The sequence below is a fragment of the Dreissena polymorpha genome, chromosome 1, assembly GCF_020536995.1.
Source record: "Dreissena polymorpha isolate Duluth1 chromosome 1, UMN_Dpol_1.0, whole genome shotgun sequence".
Taxonomy (NCBI): Eukaryota; Metazoa; Mollusca; class Bivalvia; order Myida; family Dreissenidae; genus Dreissena; species Dreissena polymorpha.
Genome location: NC_068355.1, coordinates 140,054,332 through 140,071,120, shown reverse-complemented (window position 1 = coordinate 140,071,120; position 16,789 = coordinate 140,054,332). Strand labels below are relative to the sequence as shown.

The 16,789-nt window shown below is 35.9% G+C and overlaps 2 protein-coding genes across 7 annotated transcripts; one reads left to right on the top strand and one right to left on the bottom strand.

Annotated features, from left to right (window-relative positions):
• Positions 1–288: 288 nt before the first annotated feature.
• LOC127852452 (intraflagellar transport protein 20 homolog) lies at positions 289–7,590 on the top strand. Its single transcript, XM_052386410.1, has 4 exons — positions 289–468; positions 1,683–1,768; positions 4,826–4,929; positions 7,116–7,590. The coding sequence occupies exons 1-4, from the start codon at positions 342–344 to the stop codon at positions 7,195–7,197; spliced, it is 399 nt and encodes a 132-aa protein (XP_052242370.1). The 5' UTR covers positions 289–341; the 3' UTR covers positions 7,198–7,590.
• A 46-nt stretch (positions 7,591–7,636) lies between these two features.
• Positions 7,637–13,464, bottom strand: LOC127852463 (macrophage migration inhibitory factor homolog). 6 transcript variants are annotated; one of them, XM_052386429.1, is made up of 4 exons: positions 13,256–13,464; positions 11,866–11,940; positions 9,938–10,032; positions 7,637–9,014 (listed from the first exon to the last, which is right to left on the bottom strand). In XM_052386429.1, the coding sequence occupies exons 1-4, from the start codon at positions 13,361–13,363 to the stop codon at positions 8,948–8,950; spliced, it is 345 nt and encodes a 114-aa protein (XP_052242389.1). In that variant the 5' UTR covers positions 13,364–13,464; the 3' UTR covers positions 7,637–8,947. The 6 variants fall into 6 exon arrangements, with proteins under 6 accessions (XP_052242389.1, XP_052242395.1, XP_052242400.1 ...); XM_052386435.1 differs by lacking the exons at positions 11,866–11,940; positions 13,256–13,464 and adding exons at positions 11,350–11,396; positions 11,499–11,607; XM_052386440.1 differs by lacking the exons at positions 11,866–11,940; positions 13,256–13,464 and adding exons at positions 11,299–11,349; positions 11,503–11,607.
• Between the last annotated feature and the right edge of the window lie 3,325 nt (positions 13,465–16,789).

Sequence of the window (16,789 nt, the reverse complement as noted above, 5' to 3'; positions counted from 1 at the left end):
GGTACATAATTCTACAATTTTCATATTCTAAAAGCAATTAATTTGAAAACAACAAACATAATTTTGAATTAAGTTAATCATTTTAAATAAATCATTTATTAATCAAACAATGTGTTTGCATCAATTAATAACCCGTTTGATTCTTAGACAGCCGACATCGATATAAAATTCTCGATATCACGTGACCGATTACGTCAGGGAAATCTCGGAGGCCGGGCGAATTAACGGGATATCTCGATAACACTTATCTTGGTATATTAATAGATCTTTGATATGTGGCAGTGACTAGTCTTTCGTGTTGTTGTGCAGTTGTTTACCATTTTGACATTCCATAGCAGAAAATGGCAGATGAAGCGCTTTCTCGAGCTGGACTTCACTTCGACGAGTTAAATAAGATTCGAGTTCTTGAGCCAGAAGTACAACAACAGACGGCTGAACTTAAAGAAGAATGTAAAGAATTTGTTGACAGTAAGAGTCGTACTCTTTTTATATCTTAATCATTCTGTAATATGTTTTCGCGAAACATATTTAGCTTACAGTGTTTTCACTTGGATAAACAAATGCAAGACCATTATTACTAGCCTTACTGATAAAGTTTAATAGCGTACAAAGCAATGATAATTCGCACACAAATCTTGCCTGTTTTTTATCGTCGTTTACAGTGCATATTCAAGAAATCAAAAAGAAGGGGAAAATTCCCCAAAAAGGCCTAATCACTTTAAAAAAAAGGGAGGGGGGGGGGGGGTGTCAGAAACAGAGAGGCGATTACCAAATACCATTTTAATACATTAAGTTTAAATGTATAATTGTTTTACCTGATAACATACTGTCAGTGAAATACTCAGAAAACTGCTGTTAAATATTTAAATTTTAATAATATAATATAATTTTCACTGTATTGACCAAAAATGAAAATACGTTTTAACCTGATATTTTTTAATCATTTAAATTTATTTAAAAAACATTTGCTGATAAGTTATCCTCTTCAACATCACATACAAACAAAGTCTGCTGTTTTATGCTACAAACATTTAAGAGTTCCATCTTCTGATTTTCTGAATGAAATTTTGTATGAACCCACATTTCATTTAAAAACAAAAGTTCTTAAATGTGTATTGACCTGCAATTTGGAGAATTGTTTCCCTTTTACTTTCTGTTAAAATACAGAAGGCAAGATTTAAAAGCTTTGAAGTTTAATATAAATATATTGTGTGCACCCATATTCCCGCACTCAGATAAAAGGGGGGAGATATTTAAAAAAATAAAAAAAACAATCTGCAGATTGAAACAATTCAAATGTCTTATATTCAGATTTATGATGGCATGTTAATTGCTGAAACAAGTAATTGTGCCCACTCTCCGAACTGGAGCGGGGGGATTATGTGGTTATCTCCGCCGTCCGTCCTGGCCACTATCTCTTCCTACACTATTAGCACTAGAAACTTGAAACTTAAACACATGGCAGCTATGAGCGACAGTGCACTATTTAAAATTTTGATCTGACCCAGGCCCTGGGTCAAAAGTTGCGGTGGGGGGATACTCGTCGGCCGCGGCCGAGCCATTTCTAGTTTAACTTTACATATGTGCTTAGCTGTTGTTAATGTGTGCCTTACACATAAAACATGCAAGAATTATATGCATGTTATAATAATGTATTTTATTGAAGTATATTTTTTTTTCAGAAATTGGCGACTTTCAGAAAATAGTGGGAACATTTATTGATGTTGTGGACAATGTTTCCAAAGAAGTTGAAAAAGAAAAAATGAAGGTATTTCATAATACTAATTTAGTTGTACCGTACATTTGCGGCCATAAGTCTACCTCGGCCATAAGTCGAGGGGTATAATGTGGCTAGAAAAACTTGGTTTTTTGCCTTGACTCTGCCATAAGTCGGGGGGTAAATTTCCTCAATATCTCAGACATGTTTAAGTGACCTTTTAGTCATGGTTCTGAGGGCTTTTGCACTGGCAGTTGACATTTTTTGGGATATTAATAATAAGGATATATTTAAAACGAAACATTCAACGTTTCAATTATTTATTATCACGAAAAATATATTTTATTGTTCAAAAATCATAATAACATATCATTGATTATTTCGAACTTAATATATATTTCACAAATCAAAATTAGTTTCCCATTTAACGTAATAACTTTCAGCGTTTATATGATGAGCAGATATTTTTGTATTAAAGTGTTAGTGCTATTGATGTGAAAATTCGTTAAAATCTTGAACGCAGAAATGCATTGTATGGTCAAAATAATTGTAACTTGCTCTCAAATAATCAAAAACGCTTTCGCCATTATGCATGAAACACGTGAATTTACCAACACTCGCATCGCTCGCTATTCGACTGTTATATACATATTCGTAAATCACGAGATACCCGAGGAATATTTTCTGCATTCTGGAAAAACGTCTTATCTAATAATACTAAGCAGCTAATCGAAAGTAATTGTGTATTTAATGTGTCCAATTACACTTTTTAATAATCCAGGGTGAGTGCGTAATATTATTATAATCAAACAATGAATGAAATCATCACTCAGATAAGATCTATTGATTTACGAAACAATTATGCATAAATTGTGGGACAGTTGTGAATAAATCAACGAAACCACACCTTCATCCAATAAAAAAATATACCATGTGAAGTTGAACAATAGCGATTGGTTAAAGGCGTATCCAACGACAGAGTAATTAATTTTGATTGGTCAGAAGTAGTTTGTAGCAGAACCGTTGTGCATTAACGGATAACTATTTTAGGTGTGACGCAATAAAGAATACACTTTACACTCTGATCTTAGTCAAAAGGCCGAGAAGCGATAATTGGTGGCATAAAGACACCTGCATCTGTTGACAGTTTGTATTTACACGGATTAACTTTAAATGGGTACAAGTGTCAGCAGTCGATTTTCTATTGTTCTTAGCAGACAACGGACGATGTATCAATAGACAAATTGCTATGTATAAATTTCGCCACTTTACCGTACGTCACAAATGTTTAATATTTTCGAAGTTATTTTTACATGCTTTAATTTGGACTTATAACGAAGATTAATGAATTAAAAACCAATGTAAACATGCAGTATTTTGTTATCGGCGGACATTTAAGTAAAAGACGAGTCGGCCTTACCGTAAACAGTCATCATTCCTCCGCTTCAGAGATTTATTACTTTAAAAAAAAACGGCACAGAAATATGTGTTTTTTTTAATTTTTATTTAGTACCTCATCCATAAGTCGAGTTGACTTTTAAAGTCAATTTTGGGAGCGTTTTTAGGTCGACTTATGGCCGCAAATTTACGGTACTCCTACATTCTGTTCAAACCTTTTCCTGGTGTATTTACCAGTCTATTTGCTATTCCAAAAGCAAATATTAAAAAGTTATATTAAATTAGTTTTAAAAATCACAAAACCAAAGTTGCTTTTTTTCCCAAAACTGCCAGGAAAAGACCTGGTTGTAGATAAGATCCTTTGTCTGAGGACCTTGTGACCAAGATATATATTTTTTTTGGCAGGCAACATATTTCAATATATAAATAGAATATATATTTTGCAAATAACTACTTATATATGACCATAGAATCGTTTATCTCAGTAGTATGTGTACATGTCTCAGGAATTAGTCCTTATATAACTGGATCTAGTAACAAAGATATTCCTTCTTATTAAGTCCATTTGATCTTATAAAAAAGATTTTTGTCTTAGGACCATAAAACAAAGATTTTGTAATCAGTTTTTTGACATTAAGATATTACCACCCAACCAAGATATTATCTGTTCATTTTTCAGGCCATAAGATCTTACAACCAAGATAATTGATCCAATATAAGGCCACATATCGTATAACCAAGGTATAAGGTCTTAGATCAGGTCATATGATCGTACAACCAAAACCAATATATGTTCCTATTTCAGACCATAGGATCTTAACAACCAAAATATTTGACCCTTTTGGTGCCATAGGATTTTACAACGAAGAAATATGTCACTATTTGAGGCCAAAGAATTTTAAAACCAAGAAATGTATCACTATTTCAGGCCATAGGATCTTACAACCAAAATATTTTACCCATTTGAGACCATATGATCTTACACCCAAGAAATGTATCACTATAGTATTTGAGGCTATGTGATTTAACAACCAAGAAATGTATCTCTATTTAAGCCAAAGGATCTTGCAACCAAGAAATGTATCACTATTTGAGGCCATGTGATTTAACAACGAAGAAATGAATCACTATTTCAGGCCATAGAATTGTACAACCAAGTAATGTATCACTATTTGAGGCTATAGGATCTTACAACCAAGATATGTGTCACTATTTGAGGCCATAGGATCTTACACCCAAGAAATTTGTCACTATTTGAGGTCATAAGATCTTACAACCAAGAAATGTATCACTATTTGAGGCCATAGGATCTTACAACCAAGAAATGTGTCACTATTTGAGGCCATAGAATTGTAAAACCAAGAAATGTATCACTATTTGAGGCCATAGGATCTTACAACCAAGATATGTATCACTATTTGAGGTCATAAGATCTTAGAACCAAGAAATGTATCACTATTTGAGGCCATAGGATCTTACAACCAAGAAATATATCACTATTTGAGGCCATATGATCTTACAACCAAAAAGTTTGTCACTATTTGAGGAGATAGAATTGTACAACCAAGAAATGTGTCACTATTTGAGGCCATGTGATTTTACAACCAAGAAGTGTATCACTATTTTAGGCCATAGGATTTTGCAACCAAGAAAGGGTTTCCTATTTCAACCCATATGGACTTAATACCAAGAAATGTGTCATTATTTCAGGCCATAGGATCTCGTAACCTGTTGAAGTCCATAGCCAAGCAGCGGGAGGCACAGCAACAACAGCTGCAGGCCTTGATAGCAGAGCGCAAGATGCAGCTGGAGCGGTTAGAGTAGCATTTAAGTCTCACTCTGGCAAAATAGGAGTTAACCTATGTGCATGAAGTGTTGTCCCAGATTATCCTGTGCATTCCACACAAGCTAATCAGGAACGACACTTTCCGTCGCAACTGGATTTTTTCTTAAAAGAGACTTCCTTTTAAGCAATAAATACAATAAAAGAGTAGTGTTGTCCTAGATTAGCCTGTAAGGACTGCACACGTTAATCTAGGACGACGTATCGTGCCCATGCATAAAGCACTGTGTTCACAAAGAGAGGTTTCTTTTTGTAATGTGTAGATTTAAATTTGTGAATTACAATTCTAGTTTCGTCTATAGTTCAGATTTCTAAAAAATTGTCATGCAATAAATCAGTTACATTTGCAAGCAAATAGGGTTGGTCAGTTTCATAAAATTTACTTGCAAATTAATAGTAACGTTTCATGATGATGCATCTTTGCAAGTTAATACCTTGTAGTTAGTTATAATTGTAATTGTTACTTGAATAGTTGTTCGGCAAAGCTGTATACGTCACCTTACCTGACCTTTGTAACTGTCCAATAAAATTCAAATAAAACTTCCCGCGGCTAGTTCAGAATGAATAGACTTCATTTATCCCATAGGCTGATTTGAGCATTCCACCAGAACATTGGAAACATGTCCGCGTCTTTGTAACACTGTTTTACTGCGTGTTCAGCATGAAACATTTTTATCTCTAATAAAAAAGCTTAATAGATAGAACAGTTTTACACTCAATCTCGCCATCAATACAGTTTGTGCGTGCACCTTTTATTTTCACAGGCAACAGCGTTTTATACTTAAAGGCTATGTTCTCATATTTAGTACTGACTTCCATATTCCTGTCAACATGTTAACATGTTAAAGTATAAAGAGCAGTGGAAGCGTGGCCTCACTTTAATGCATTGCATCTCAACCCGCGAGGTATCACTGGTCAGTTTGCGGTTAGTGTGTGGTTCATTTACAGGTCATAGCTGCGTCTTTGAATACACTTATGTGCTGACCTTAGTTCGCGGCCAGAAAAATAATCGTTCTTTAATATAGACGCTATCCGTGAACTAGGTGAGCTGGAATTTTCTTAAAACCAGAAAGATGTTTAATGAAGATATTCAGCGATATTATTATGAATTGTCAATTATAGATTCTTAATGTGTTTTCATTAATACCATGATAAATATTATTTTTAATTAATTTAATAAGAATTATTCCACTATATTGACTAATGTATTAAGTATGAGCCCAATGATTCTCGATACTGTTAATAATCGAATCAAATAGCAATGCCTGACAAACCACTAAAACAGGTTTGTTCGAAGAACGCGCGTATAAATATTTGAAATATGAACGGATACTTCGCGTGTGGCCGGTTTACTCATATGTTTAAATTTCACTTCCATTCTTCTTTTGGTTTTCTGTTTCGTATCTATAGGTTTATGACTTGCAATACGTAATAATGTAAAATAAGCCGCGAAAACTCCGCATAACATCCCATACTGCGTGTGATGCAGCTAAGAACTGCACAGAAAAAGATATTCACTATTCTTGATCTCATTTACCTTTCACAAACTCCAACTACAATCAACGCCATATATCTTTTTTAAAAGATATTTCTTGTTATGATATATAATAAAAGCACAAACAAGCTCAATCTTGTATTCATGTTCCACAAATTGGATGGGACAACAACAAAATCTTGCAAATGTTATAAATTAATCAAGCTGCATAAATTCATTTTAGGTCCCCACTTTATGAGGGGGGGGGGGGGGGGGTCGATATAGATTTGATGTTAGTCCCACTTTTTGTGTGGTGCATAACTACTCAAGAACAATTTGTGCTCGGAGGATTAAACTTTGCAAATATATTAACCAGCATTTGAACTTACATGCCTCTATATTTTGTTTAAATTTATTACTGTTTCTGATGTTTTCTTCACAACAGGAGTCGTGGCTTTTTTCTTAGCAAGAAATAACATACGTTAACCAGATGCCCATCACTCAAAAAGTATTGGTGCTAGAAAACTTGAAACTTAACAAACAAATTAAACAGCGACAAAACCTGCGAACCTTCATATTTTGTTTCATGTTTTTGCCAATATAAGTGGTGTTTTCATTCAAATTAAGAAAGGGATGTATCCATGTCTTGCAGTCACAATTCTAGTTGTTTCTTCTATTTTCAGGTTACGAATACAGTATGAAAATCTTCAAAAAGAAGAGAGCGAACAAAATGAATTTATAGAACAGTTTATTCTACAGAAATAATTTGTGTCAATTGTTGTTCATGTATGTGTTGTAATTTTGTGTATCTTTATTTATAAATCCGTCCAGACATTTTGCTCTTAAAATGTGACGCTACTCAAAATACACGTCTTGGTCCAAAAGGCCTGATATCAAGATACATTTGTTTGCTTTGAGGCCTTGAAGTAATATATAAATCATTCAATCATTATAAGGGCATACAGTTGATTACTGTGCAATGTGTGTTGAACCTATGCTGTTGAACTGAAGCATGGAACTGGTCATTTGTCAAAGAACTAAATTGACATCTTTTTTGTTTATCTGATAGAAGATGCCATGTTGCTTAATATTTTGTGGTAGCTTCATGATGTAGATTTTGTCATCCACAATGCTAATAAAATATCCAGGTAATTGAAACTTGTGTACTCAAATTAATAATAACCAACAATAATTCAAAGAAAAGTGAAGCTTTTGTTATTTATTAGCAGCTCATACTTTATGTAGTATTATAACATTATGCAAAGTATTTTAGCAACTGAGCTCCACATCTTCAAACACTAAACTATATTTACCTTCAGACAACATTTAAGATATTGCAAAACAATGATATAAAACAATAAAGCTTAAGGTAGCTTGTAGCCATAGTAAATAGCTTAAATGATTTAGAACTAGCCCTACACATTTAAGAGACATGTTCACAGATTGACTAATTGTTCAAAACAGCAAAGTCAAACCATTAATCTTAAAACAATCTAATTTGATTTGTTTTTTCATTTATATTCAGCTAAAATTGAGAATATTCCAAAGTGATTACTGATCATAACACTGATAGATTTTTTTTAGTATAATAAGCTGTTGCTAAGAAACTGCCAGAAAAGCCAAGTAGTTGTTAAATTAGCCATTAGATCTCTGGTACCAGAGTTCAGGGGTGGTATTCCAGAAACATCTTAAGTCATTTCTTAAATAATTTCATTTAAGTTCAAAATTACAATATTTTGTATTTCTTTTGGTATTCCTAAAATAACATTGGCATAATGCTGTTATTTACATGTATATCTTGATGCCAATCTATTGCAATATGAAATGAAACACTTAGGAAAATAAATCAATTTAAGGATAAGAATAAAATTGAACTTAAGATGCTTCTGGAATACGACCCCAGATCAGTAACTTTTTTCTCATTATATTTTAACTTTTAAATTTCTTTACTTAAAGCTGTCCAGTTTAACCAATGAATGACCCACCACAAAACAAATCAAATCTCAAACACTGCGAAAACCATTGAAAGTCTGGCATCTCCAACAAAACTTACAAAAGCCCAAATGTTTAAGAACATTTATCTCTCTGTTGAACAGCAAAGTTTGCAAGAAAAAAAACAGCATGAAGACTGTGGAAAGTGTGTAGTTTTTCTGCCAAATTATAATGACAATTTTCCTATATCCCACTTGTGGGAAATGGTTTCCCATAATGATTTGGCATTTGCATGTATTTTCTGGACATTTTAAAATAGTAGTTTTCGAATTTACTTATCCTATTCACTTAAATGCTTGCGTAACATAGACAGTAATATTGGTCATTTTAAGTTGTCTGAAATCTGTGAACAAGTCCCTTTAAATGTTGGTGTCAAACGGCCAACTATCAAACAACTAAAACAGACAAATACAGCACTTGATGCAAAAGTTTGTAAGCAATTTTAACTACGACTGCTCAACTGTCGTTCATCAAGGAATGTCATATGGCACAAGCCATACAGTTCAAGCCTACTGGAGTGTTGTTAACCAAAGGTATCTCCTTCATATCCACAGTCATTCCCTGCAATGTCCATGTAGGTTATGTAAAACCTGAAATGTACATACAATTAATATTATATTTAGATTGTATTTACTAATTCTAACCATTGATGAAACATGTTTAAGGTGTTCAAAATAAATAACGTGTGGAAAGTTAAAGAAACTTAAACTTACGCTTAAATTCAATCAAAATAGACACAGAAGGTAACCAGTCTATGTAGCTGCTGAGTGGAACTAGAGCCTGTCATAGTATTGACAAATATTCCTTTACTGATGCATGAAGTAAAATATAACAATGTGTAACTATATAAAATATTGACCCAGTGGGGCCGGTTTTAATCATAGTGGCAATTTATTTAAGTTTTAAAGGAACCGCAATACCAAGCACATAAACAAATGTTAAACCTTTTGGCCTTGTGGTTTCATAGAACAAGATTTTTGTTTTTCTTAAACTTGTACAAAGTGAAAATTCTCAGAAACTGCAAGCCCCAGAGTTTTTGTATTATACTTTTAACATCCCCAGGTAGTCCTTTGCCAAATTTATTCCAATCATGCCCCTGGGGTCAAAACTAGCCATGCCCAGGGGTTACAAGTTTTATAAAGACTTGCATGGTAAATAACTTTAAAAATCTTCTTTGCAACTACAAGGATCTGGGGTTTAATATTTGGTGTATAAAATGGTGGTTCCATTGTTTAACTCATGTCCTTGGGTTCAACCACGCTTCAAAAGGCAAATTATTTATATAAATTTACATACTAAATAACTTAAAGTTCTCTGATACCGCGAGGGTCAGAGGTAAAATATTTAGTGCATCATAATGAAGGTTTCCTCTCCTAAGTTTGTTCAAATAATGATCTTTACTTTTCAGACGGCAGACCAAACTAGAATGTTTGACCCAACTTTAACTTAAAGGTTTCTTAACAAGCTTTGTAAAAATAGGCCAAGAACAATCAGAACCACCAACACACCATACCTGTCTTGTGGGATATTCAGTTTCGACTCTAGGAAGTTTCCTATGGCAGCTGAATGCTCTTTGTTCTTTTTACCCAGAGCTCCAATGCTGTACACCTGTTAAAAGTGATAAAGATCATTTATTAATGTAAATATACTACACCTTAAGAGATAATATGCTTTTTTTCATTTTGCATATTTAACTGTCTTATCAGATAGTGCATTGTGCATTGATTTACATTTATGGGTTACATGTTTCCTCTTTTAGCTGATTTTCTCCTTTCCAAAAACTAAATTCTTTGTAACTACTTTTCAACTTTTAAGAACCTAATTGACAGTGTTATTTAACCCTCAGACAACAGGTATGTTGTTTTTACTCCAAAAACTTAGCTTTCCACTGTGATGGTACTATTGTTTAACCTTTTACTCCTTAAAAACCCATTTTGATGCGTTTCCAGTCCCTTAGAAAATCTAATTAAATTTCAAATCTTTACAAGAATTAAGTTTGAAAGGCATCATTTCCAACCTTAAGATGAACAGAAAACAGCATAAGACCTTAACAGACTGAGAGTAACTCCCAGGCTGTTCTGGTTTTAAGCTGGTTGCAAAAGCCGTTTTCAATTTGCCAGGGAAAGAGTTAAAGAAAATCTCTTCTTGGCAAAATCAAGATCAGCAAAAAAATTGTGTCCCTTATTGAACTGTACAGGCTAATCTGGGAATTAAGCCCTTTGAGGCTTAAAAATTTTGAAAATATTCTATGCTGATACCTACCTGTACACTTCCACATGGGTCAGTTGTTCCACCATGGCTCATGATACACCTGTCTTCCACATGGGTTAGTTGTTACACCAGGCACATGATACCTACCTGTACACTTCCATATGGGTCAGTTGTTCCACCATGGCCCATGATACCTACCTGTACACTTCCACATGGGTCGGTTGTTCCACTATGGCTCATGATACCTACCTGTACACTTCCACATGGGTCAGTTGTTCCACCATGGCTCATGATACCTACCTGTACACTTCCACATGGGTCAGTTGTTCCACCATGGCTCATGATACCTACCCGTGCACTTCCACATGGGTCAGTTGTTCCACCATGGCTCATGATACCTACCCGTGCACTTCCACATGGGTCAGTTGTTCCACCATGGCCCATGATACCTACCTGTACACTTCCACATGGGTCGGTTGTTCCACTATGGCTCATGATACCTACCTGTACACTTCCACATGGGTCAGTTGTTCCACCATGGCTCATGATACCTACCTGTACACTTCCACGTGGGTCAGTTGTTCCACCATGGCTCATGATACCTACGGGTTCCTGTACACTTCCACATGGGTCAGTTGTTCCACCATGGCTCATGATACCTACCTGTACACTTCCACATGGGTCAGTTGTTCCACCATGGCTCATGATACCTACCTGTACACTTCCACATGGGTCAGTTGTTCCACCATGGCTCATGATACCTACCCGTGCACTTCCACATGGGTCAGTTGTTCCACCATGGCTCATGATACCTACCCGTGCACTTCCATGTGGGTCAGTTGTTCCTACATGGCTCATGATACCTACCCGTGCACTTCCACGTGGGTCAGTTGTTCCACCATGGCTCATGATACCTACCCGTGCACTTCCACGTGGGTCAGTTGTTCCACCATGGCTCATGATACCTACCCGTGCACTTCCACATGGGTCAGTTGTTCCTACATGGCTCATGATACCTACCTGTACACTTCCACATGGGTGAGTTGTTCAACCATGGCTCATTATACCTACCTGTACACTTCCACATGGGTCAGTTGTTCCACCATGGCTCATGATACCTACCCGTGGACTTCCACATGGGTAAGTTGTTCCACCATGACTCATGATACCTACCGGTTCCTGTACACTTCCACATGGGTCAGTTGTTCAACCATGGCTCATTATACCTACCTGTACACTTCCACATGGGTCAGTTGTTCCACCATGGCTCATCATTTGATCTGGAACCACCCTCACTGTCACATACTGAAACAGGAAAATCAAGTGGGTTAGACTTGTTAACCAAGTAAGTCACATTGTTACTGATTGCCTAAACAATTAGTTCCTAATTCTTAACAGCGCCCTCACACTACTTTGGGGGAAGGGGTCTGCAGCCCTTAGGAGGGGGAATTTTTGCGGCGTTTCCCTTTTTGGGGGATTTTTTTACTTACTCTCTCATTATTACATTTGTACATGTTTGCACTAAATTCATTGCATTTTTCATAATTTAGTATGTTTGAAAAGATTAAATTGAAATAGAATTGAGATATGATAATCATGAGATGAGACACATCTTTCTATAAAAAAAATTAAAAAAAATAAAAATTTAGGGGGAATTCCCCCCCCCCCCCCCCCCCCCCCCCAAAAGGAGAAAAAAGTATACTTTTCAGGTGGGGGACTGCCGCCGAATTTCGGCGGAAGATTTGATAGATTGAGGGCCCTGCTTAATGAGGCGGTTGTTCAAAAAGCTGCTTTAGCACGTGTCAGTTTGTGTTCTGCAAATGGGAATTGTGAGTCCTAATAATGCAAACAGTTGCTCTTTTAATTCAGACTACAGACTGTATGTGAAATTGGGTGGATGGATGGATGGATGGATGGATGGATGGATGGATGGATGGATGGATGGATGGATTTCTTAATGGAATACAAAATATTTTTCTTAGCAGACAATACACGTATTATTATCATAAATTAACACAACGAATCCTTCCCAGGTAAATCACATTTGTCTAGAAATAATTATTTTTCATTTCTATGTTTGATCCAGGTTATTTCAAACGGTTTTTGAATGTATTCCCGTTAACAAAAAAGCTGCACCTTACTCTCTAGAGTGTTCATATGTATGATGACAAAATTATTGTATAAAGAGGATAATGGCCACCCAAAATCTTGTACATTGGGACAAGGAAGAAAAGATTTGGACAGTACTGGTTTTGCTATTTTATAGAAAATAATATGGGAGCACTTGCACAGTATCAATAGGTTGCTTAGATTATGCACTATCTAAAAAAAATCTGCATACCATCGCTTTTATTTTATGACATGCAGTTTACCAAAAGAATGCTCTTTTAAAGTAAAACAATTCTATAGCCTGTATAGGCCTTCTGTTTACTAGTCTGAAAAAGATCTATACTGTTGATCAAAATATACATTTGTCCGAAAGTAAATCAGCTGTCCAAAATAATCCAGATGTACCCTTGCTAATAACATCATTTGTGTAACACAGCGGGTCATAGGAAGATGCATTTCATCTAATGCAAACGTCGCGAAAATACGAGACAAAAAAGAAAACATTGCATACGCTCTCCGGTTTGCCAAGTTGTTGCGCAATGAACTTTGATGCTTCCAATATAAAATCCTTTGGTATTTGACTTTTCGGGGTTGTCACAAAAATGTTAAACGTCGGCATCTTGTAAGGAGGCTTCAATTCTTCCAAATAGTATCAATTATCGTACCAATAAGAACGTCGCCGATCGGAAGGCAAAAGGTTACGGTCAAGGCCACCTGGGGATACATTCTACTAACATGCTTGCATAAAAACGGACTTCTAACGTAGCTATTCAATATACTTCAGGTTTGATTCGTTCGTGCTGAACGAGTAAATGGAAGTATGCGAATATAATGTTCGTGGTACCCATGCCGGGCAGGTGGGCTTTCCCGCCGCATATGCTGGTCATATCGCGTTGAAGGGGCAATCTGTTTTAAAGCAACAACATTTAGGCCTAGCATAATAATAGGGTACATTTTACTTCTAATTTTAATCGTTAACCATTCTTAAGTAGTGGATGGACTTCTCATTTTTTTCACCAGCGTACACGTGTTTGAAAACTTAAAAACACAAATTCATACCACGGACTTTAGATGTCAATATTCGATCCGTGTTTATACCGACAAAATATCCGGTGTGTCACATTTGTTCGCTATTTATGACCCTGTTCAGGTCCCACTGCATTGATCTGCTTAACTGCAGCTGTTTTTTTACTACTAGACAAAAAGCATCATTAAACAAGAGGTAAATGTCTATGTTAAGTTGTGTGTCCATTTCATGACTACCAATGTAATTGAAGAACTGATGTCTTTGAAAGATACCGGTACACTGCTGAACTTAAACTGACACTGAGCGTTGAATGCTGATTGTCAGTGAAAACGAGCTATGGGCGCGCTAGTAAGCAATGTCAAACTTCATAAAAGCGTTTTTGATTTGCCTCTGCGTTGTTTCTGCAAGAATGACGACTGTGTGCGAAAAAAATACGTTCTAATTGGAAACCGACGGGTCGTCCATTCTCCGATTTGCCTTCGATTCCATTATGAAGTCAGAGTCAGTCTGCCACCGTTTGAATTATTGTTGTTCCTGTGAAGCCGTGTTGCATTCTCACCACGAATCTAAGGTGACACATTTGTATCATTGTATATATGTACTGTTCATTAAATTAACAAATCTAACAAACAAACAAAAATAATACCTTTAAATATGCTTGTACCCGCCCCCCCCCCCCCTTCAACATGTGTATCACCCCGTCGGATAAATCTTGGAGCATCAGCTTTCTGCCATTAGCGGATCCCCTAAAATGTTCGTACCATACATATATTGGTGTATAGTCCGCAGTAGCGTAATGGATAAGTTGCCCGCCTAGCGATAGGGAGGTCACGGGTTCGATCCCCACTCGTTCTCTTGATTTTCCCCAAAGACACCAAGTACTGGTTATAGGCCCAGGAAACGGACTCGATAGCGTATCCATAAGCCTGAGGCTTTTAATGCAATCGAGCTTCAATTAATAGGTTTAAACTATTGGTATATACATAACAAAATGTTGAATAAGTGAACAAAATACTCTAATGCGCTAACCTGTGACTAGAGACCTCTGATCAAGCTTGTTCACCCCTTATTACGTATATTTTACATTGGCATTACGTTATTTGCATAAAAGTTCTGACCAAGTTTTACTATTAGGCAAAGAAGAAGGCATCTAGTTGAAAGTTTTTAAAGAATCAAATATAGGCCTGGTACATATTATATCTCATAATAATACATGCATCGCATCCTGGTTTTATTGACAAATTTCGAAACCTCAAAGTTTAAAAGACTGGCCAATCATGCGGCCCATGGGGTGTTCACAATGTAAAATGTTCAAGACCAGCTTGCCATGGCAAACATCATCATCAAATACAACTTCACGCCGGTCATCCGGATACTTTGATAACAGATGGCCCTTAAATAACAGAGAACAACCAAAGCAATGCGTGCGAGGTAAGTTCTTAAGCTTATATGTTCAGATCATTGGGTTTTCAGACACGGAACATTGTTTGGCCGATTAATGGTTTAGCACTTCGTATTGCGATGAAAGAAATTCGTGGAATAACGGTGAATCATGTTAGTAAACAAAATTATATTATAAATCGATTGGCTAGAATTCCGGATGGCTCAATCTTTTAATGTCTGTCACCGTGAGTTCGAGCTATCGGGTTTCGACTGTATATGGAAAAATAAGATAAAATTATGGATGATCAGTACCCATTTCAACACAATAAAACTACTAAGAAATAAATCAAGAACGTCCTTCTATATGTCTATAAATATTACATAATGTTACACTTGTAGTTTATTAACGTATCTGAGGAAATTCAAATGTTTAACGAGTCGAATGCAAAATTGTTGTGGACACTTCTCTAACCGGCCATCTCAATGACAGAGGGGCAGGCATATACGGGAGCTTAGCGGGTTTAAGTGAGGTAAGTTGGAACTTACTTCCAAGATGGCGTCGTGTTCGTGTTTTTCGTGAAGAAGTAGCGGATATTTTCAATCGGTAAGCCACTTTATTTATATATATTTTTTAATGTTTACGCCTTTTCGGCTAAACTGTGCTTGAAAACACAAAACACGCTTCCCTCGGTTTTTTGTTTCAAGATTATAGACGTCGGGATTTAAAAAGTTATATAAAAAACCGTCCACGAATCTATTGTCTAGTTATATGACGTTCGAGAAATTTCATTTACAAATATTAAACAGTATTGACGCACGTATACGGTAAAATATTACAGGGGTCATTTCGATTGGGCAAAAATGTGGCTTCTGGAGTGTTCACACGGTTTCACTATGGACAAATCGGTAAAAATGTCCACCCCTGGAGGTATGTTTTTCAACAGACCGGACTGATTTTCGAACTCCACAAGAACGTGTCCTTTGAGAAAATTTCATAATGAAAGTTCAAAATAGTTGACTTCTTGTGCGTTCACACAGTTTCACATATAAAACAGCCGCCCCGCCCTCCTAAAGGCTTTTTTTTTCAACGGACCAGAACAATTATTGAACTCGGCACAATTTCATGATGATTGGGAAAATATAACTTCTACAATATTAAAAAAAAGGTTGCCATTTAGCCATAAAAGGAAAAAGCCACGCCAAACAGCGGCAATGTTTTAAAACGAAATGGACTCATTTTCGAACTAGACCGGCATATCATTAAAGCAGAACCTTCTAGAGTGTTTACAGGCCTTTAATTTGATTTAACTAAAACTGGATACATATGCTGTTTACTTCGCTTGCTCAGATCGATACTAGACACTCTGATTTGAATATAACGTTTCACTATGCGCATATTTAAATACATCGAAACTTGATGATCGTAGATCTACACAGTTATTCAAATGTATCGTTCCATGTTTCGCTCGCTAAATATTATTAAGATCCACGTTATCATAAGTGCGGTGAGTGTTATGATGTGCATGTGTGCATGTGTATGGGCTGTATTTTCAAACAAGATAATTTAACAACACAGAAACCAGAAACTGGTATAATCAGAATATTATATTGTTGTTTGTACTTTTCTAAGCAAAC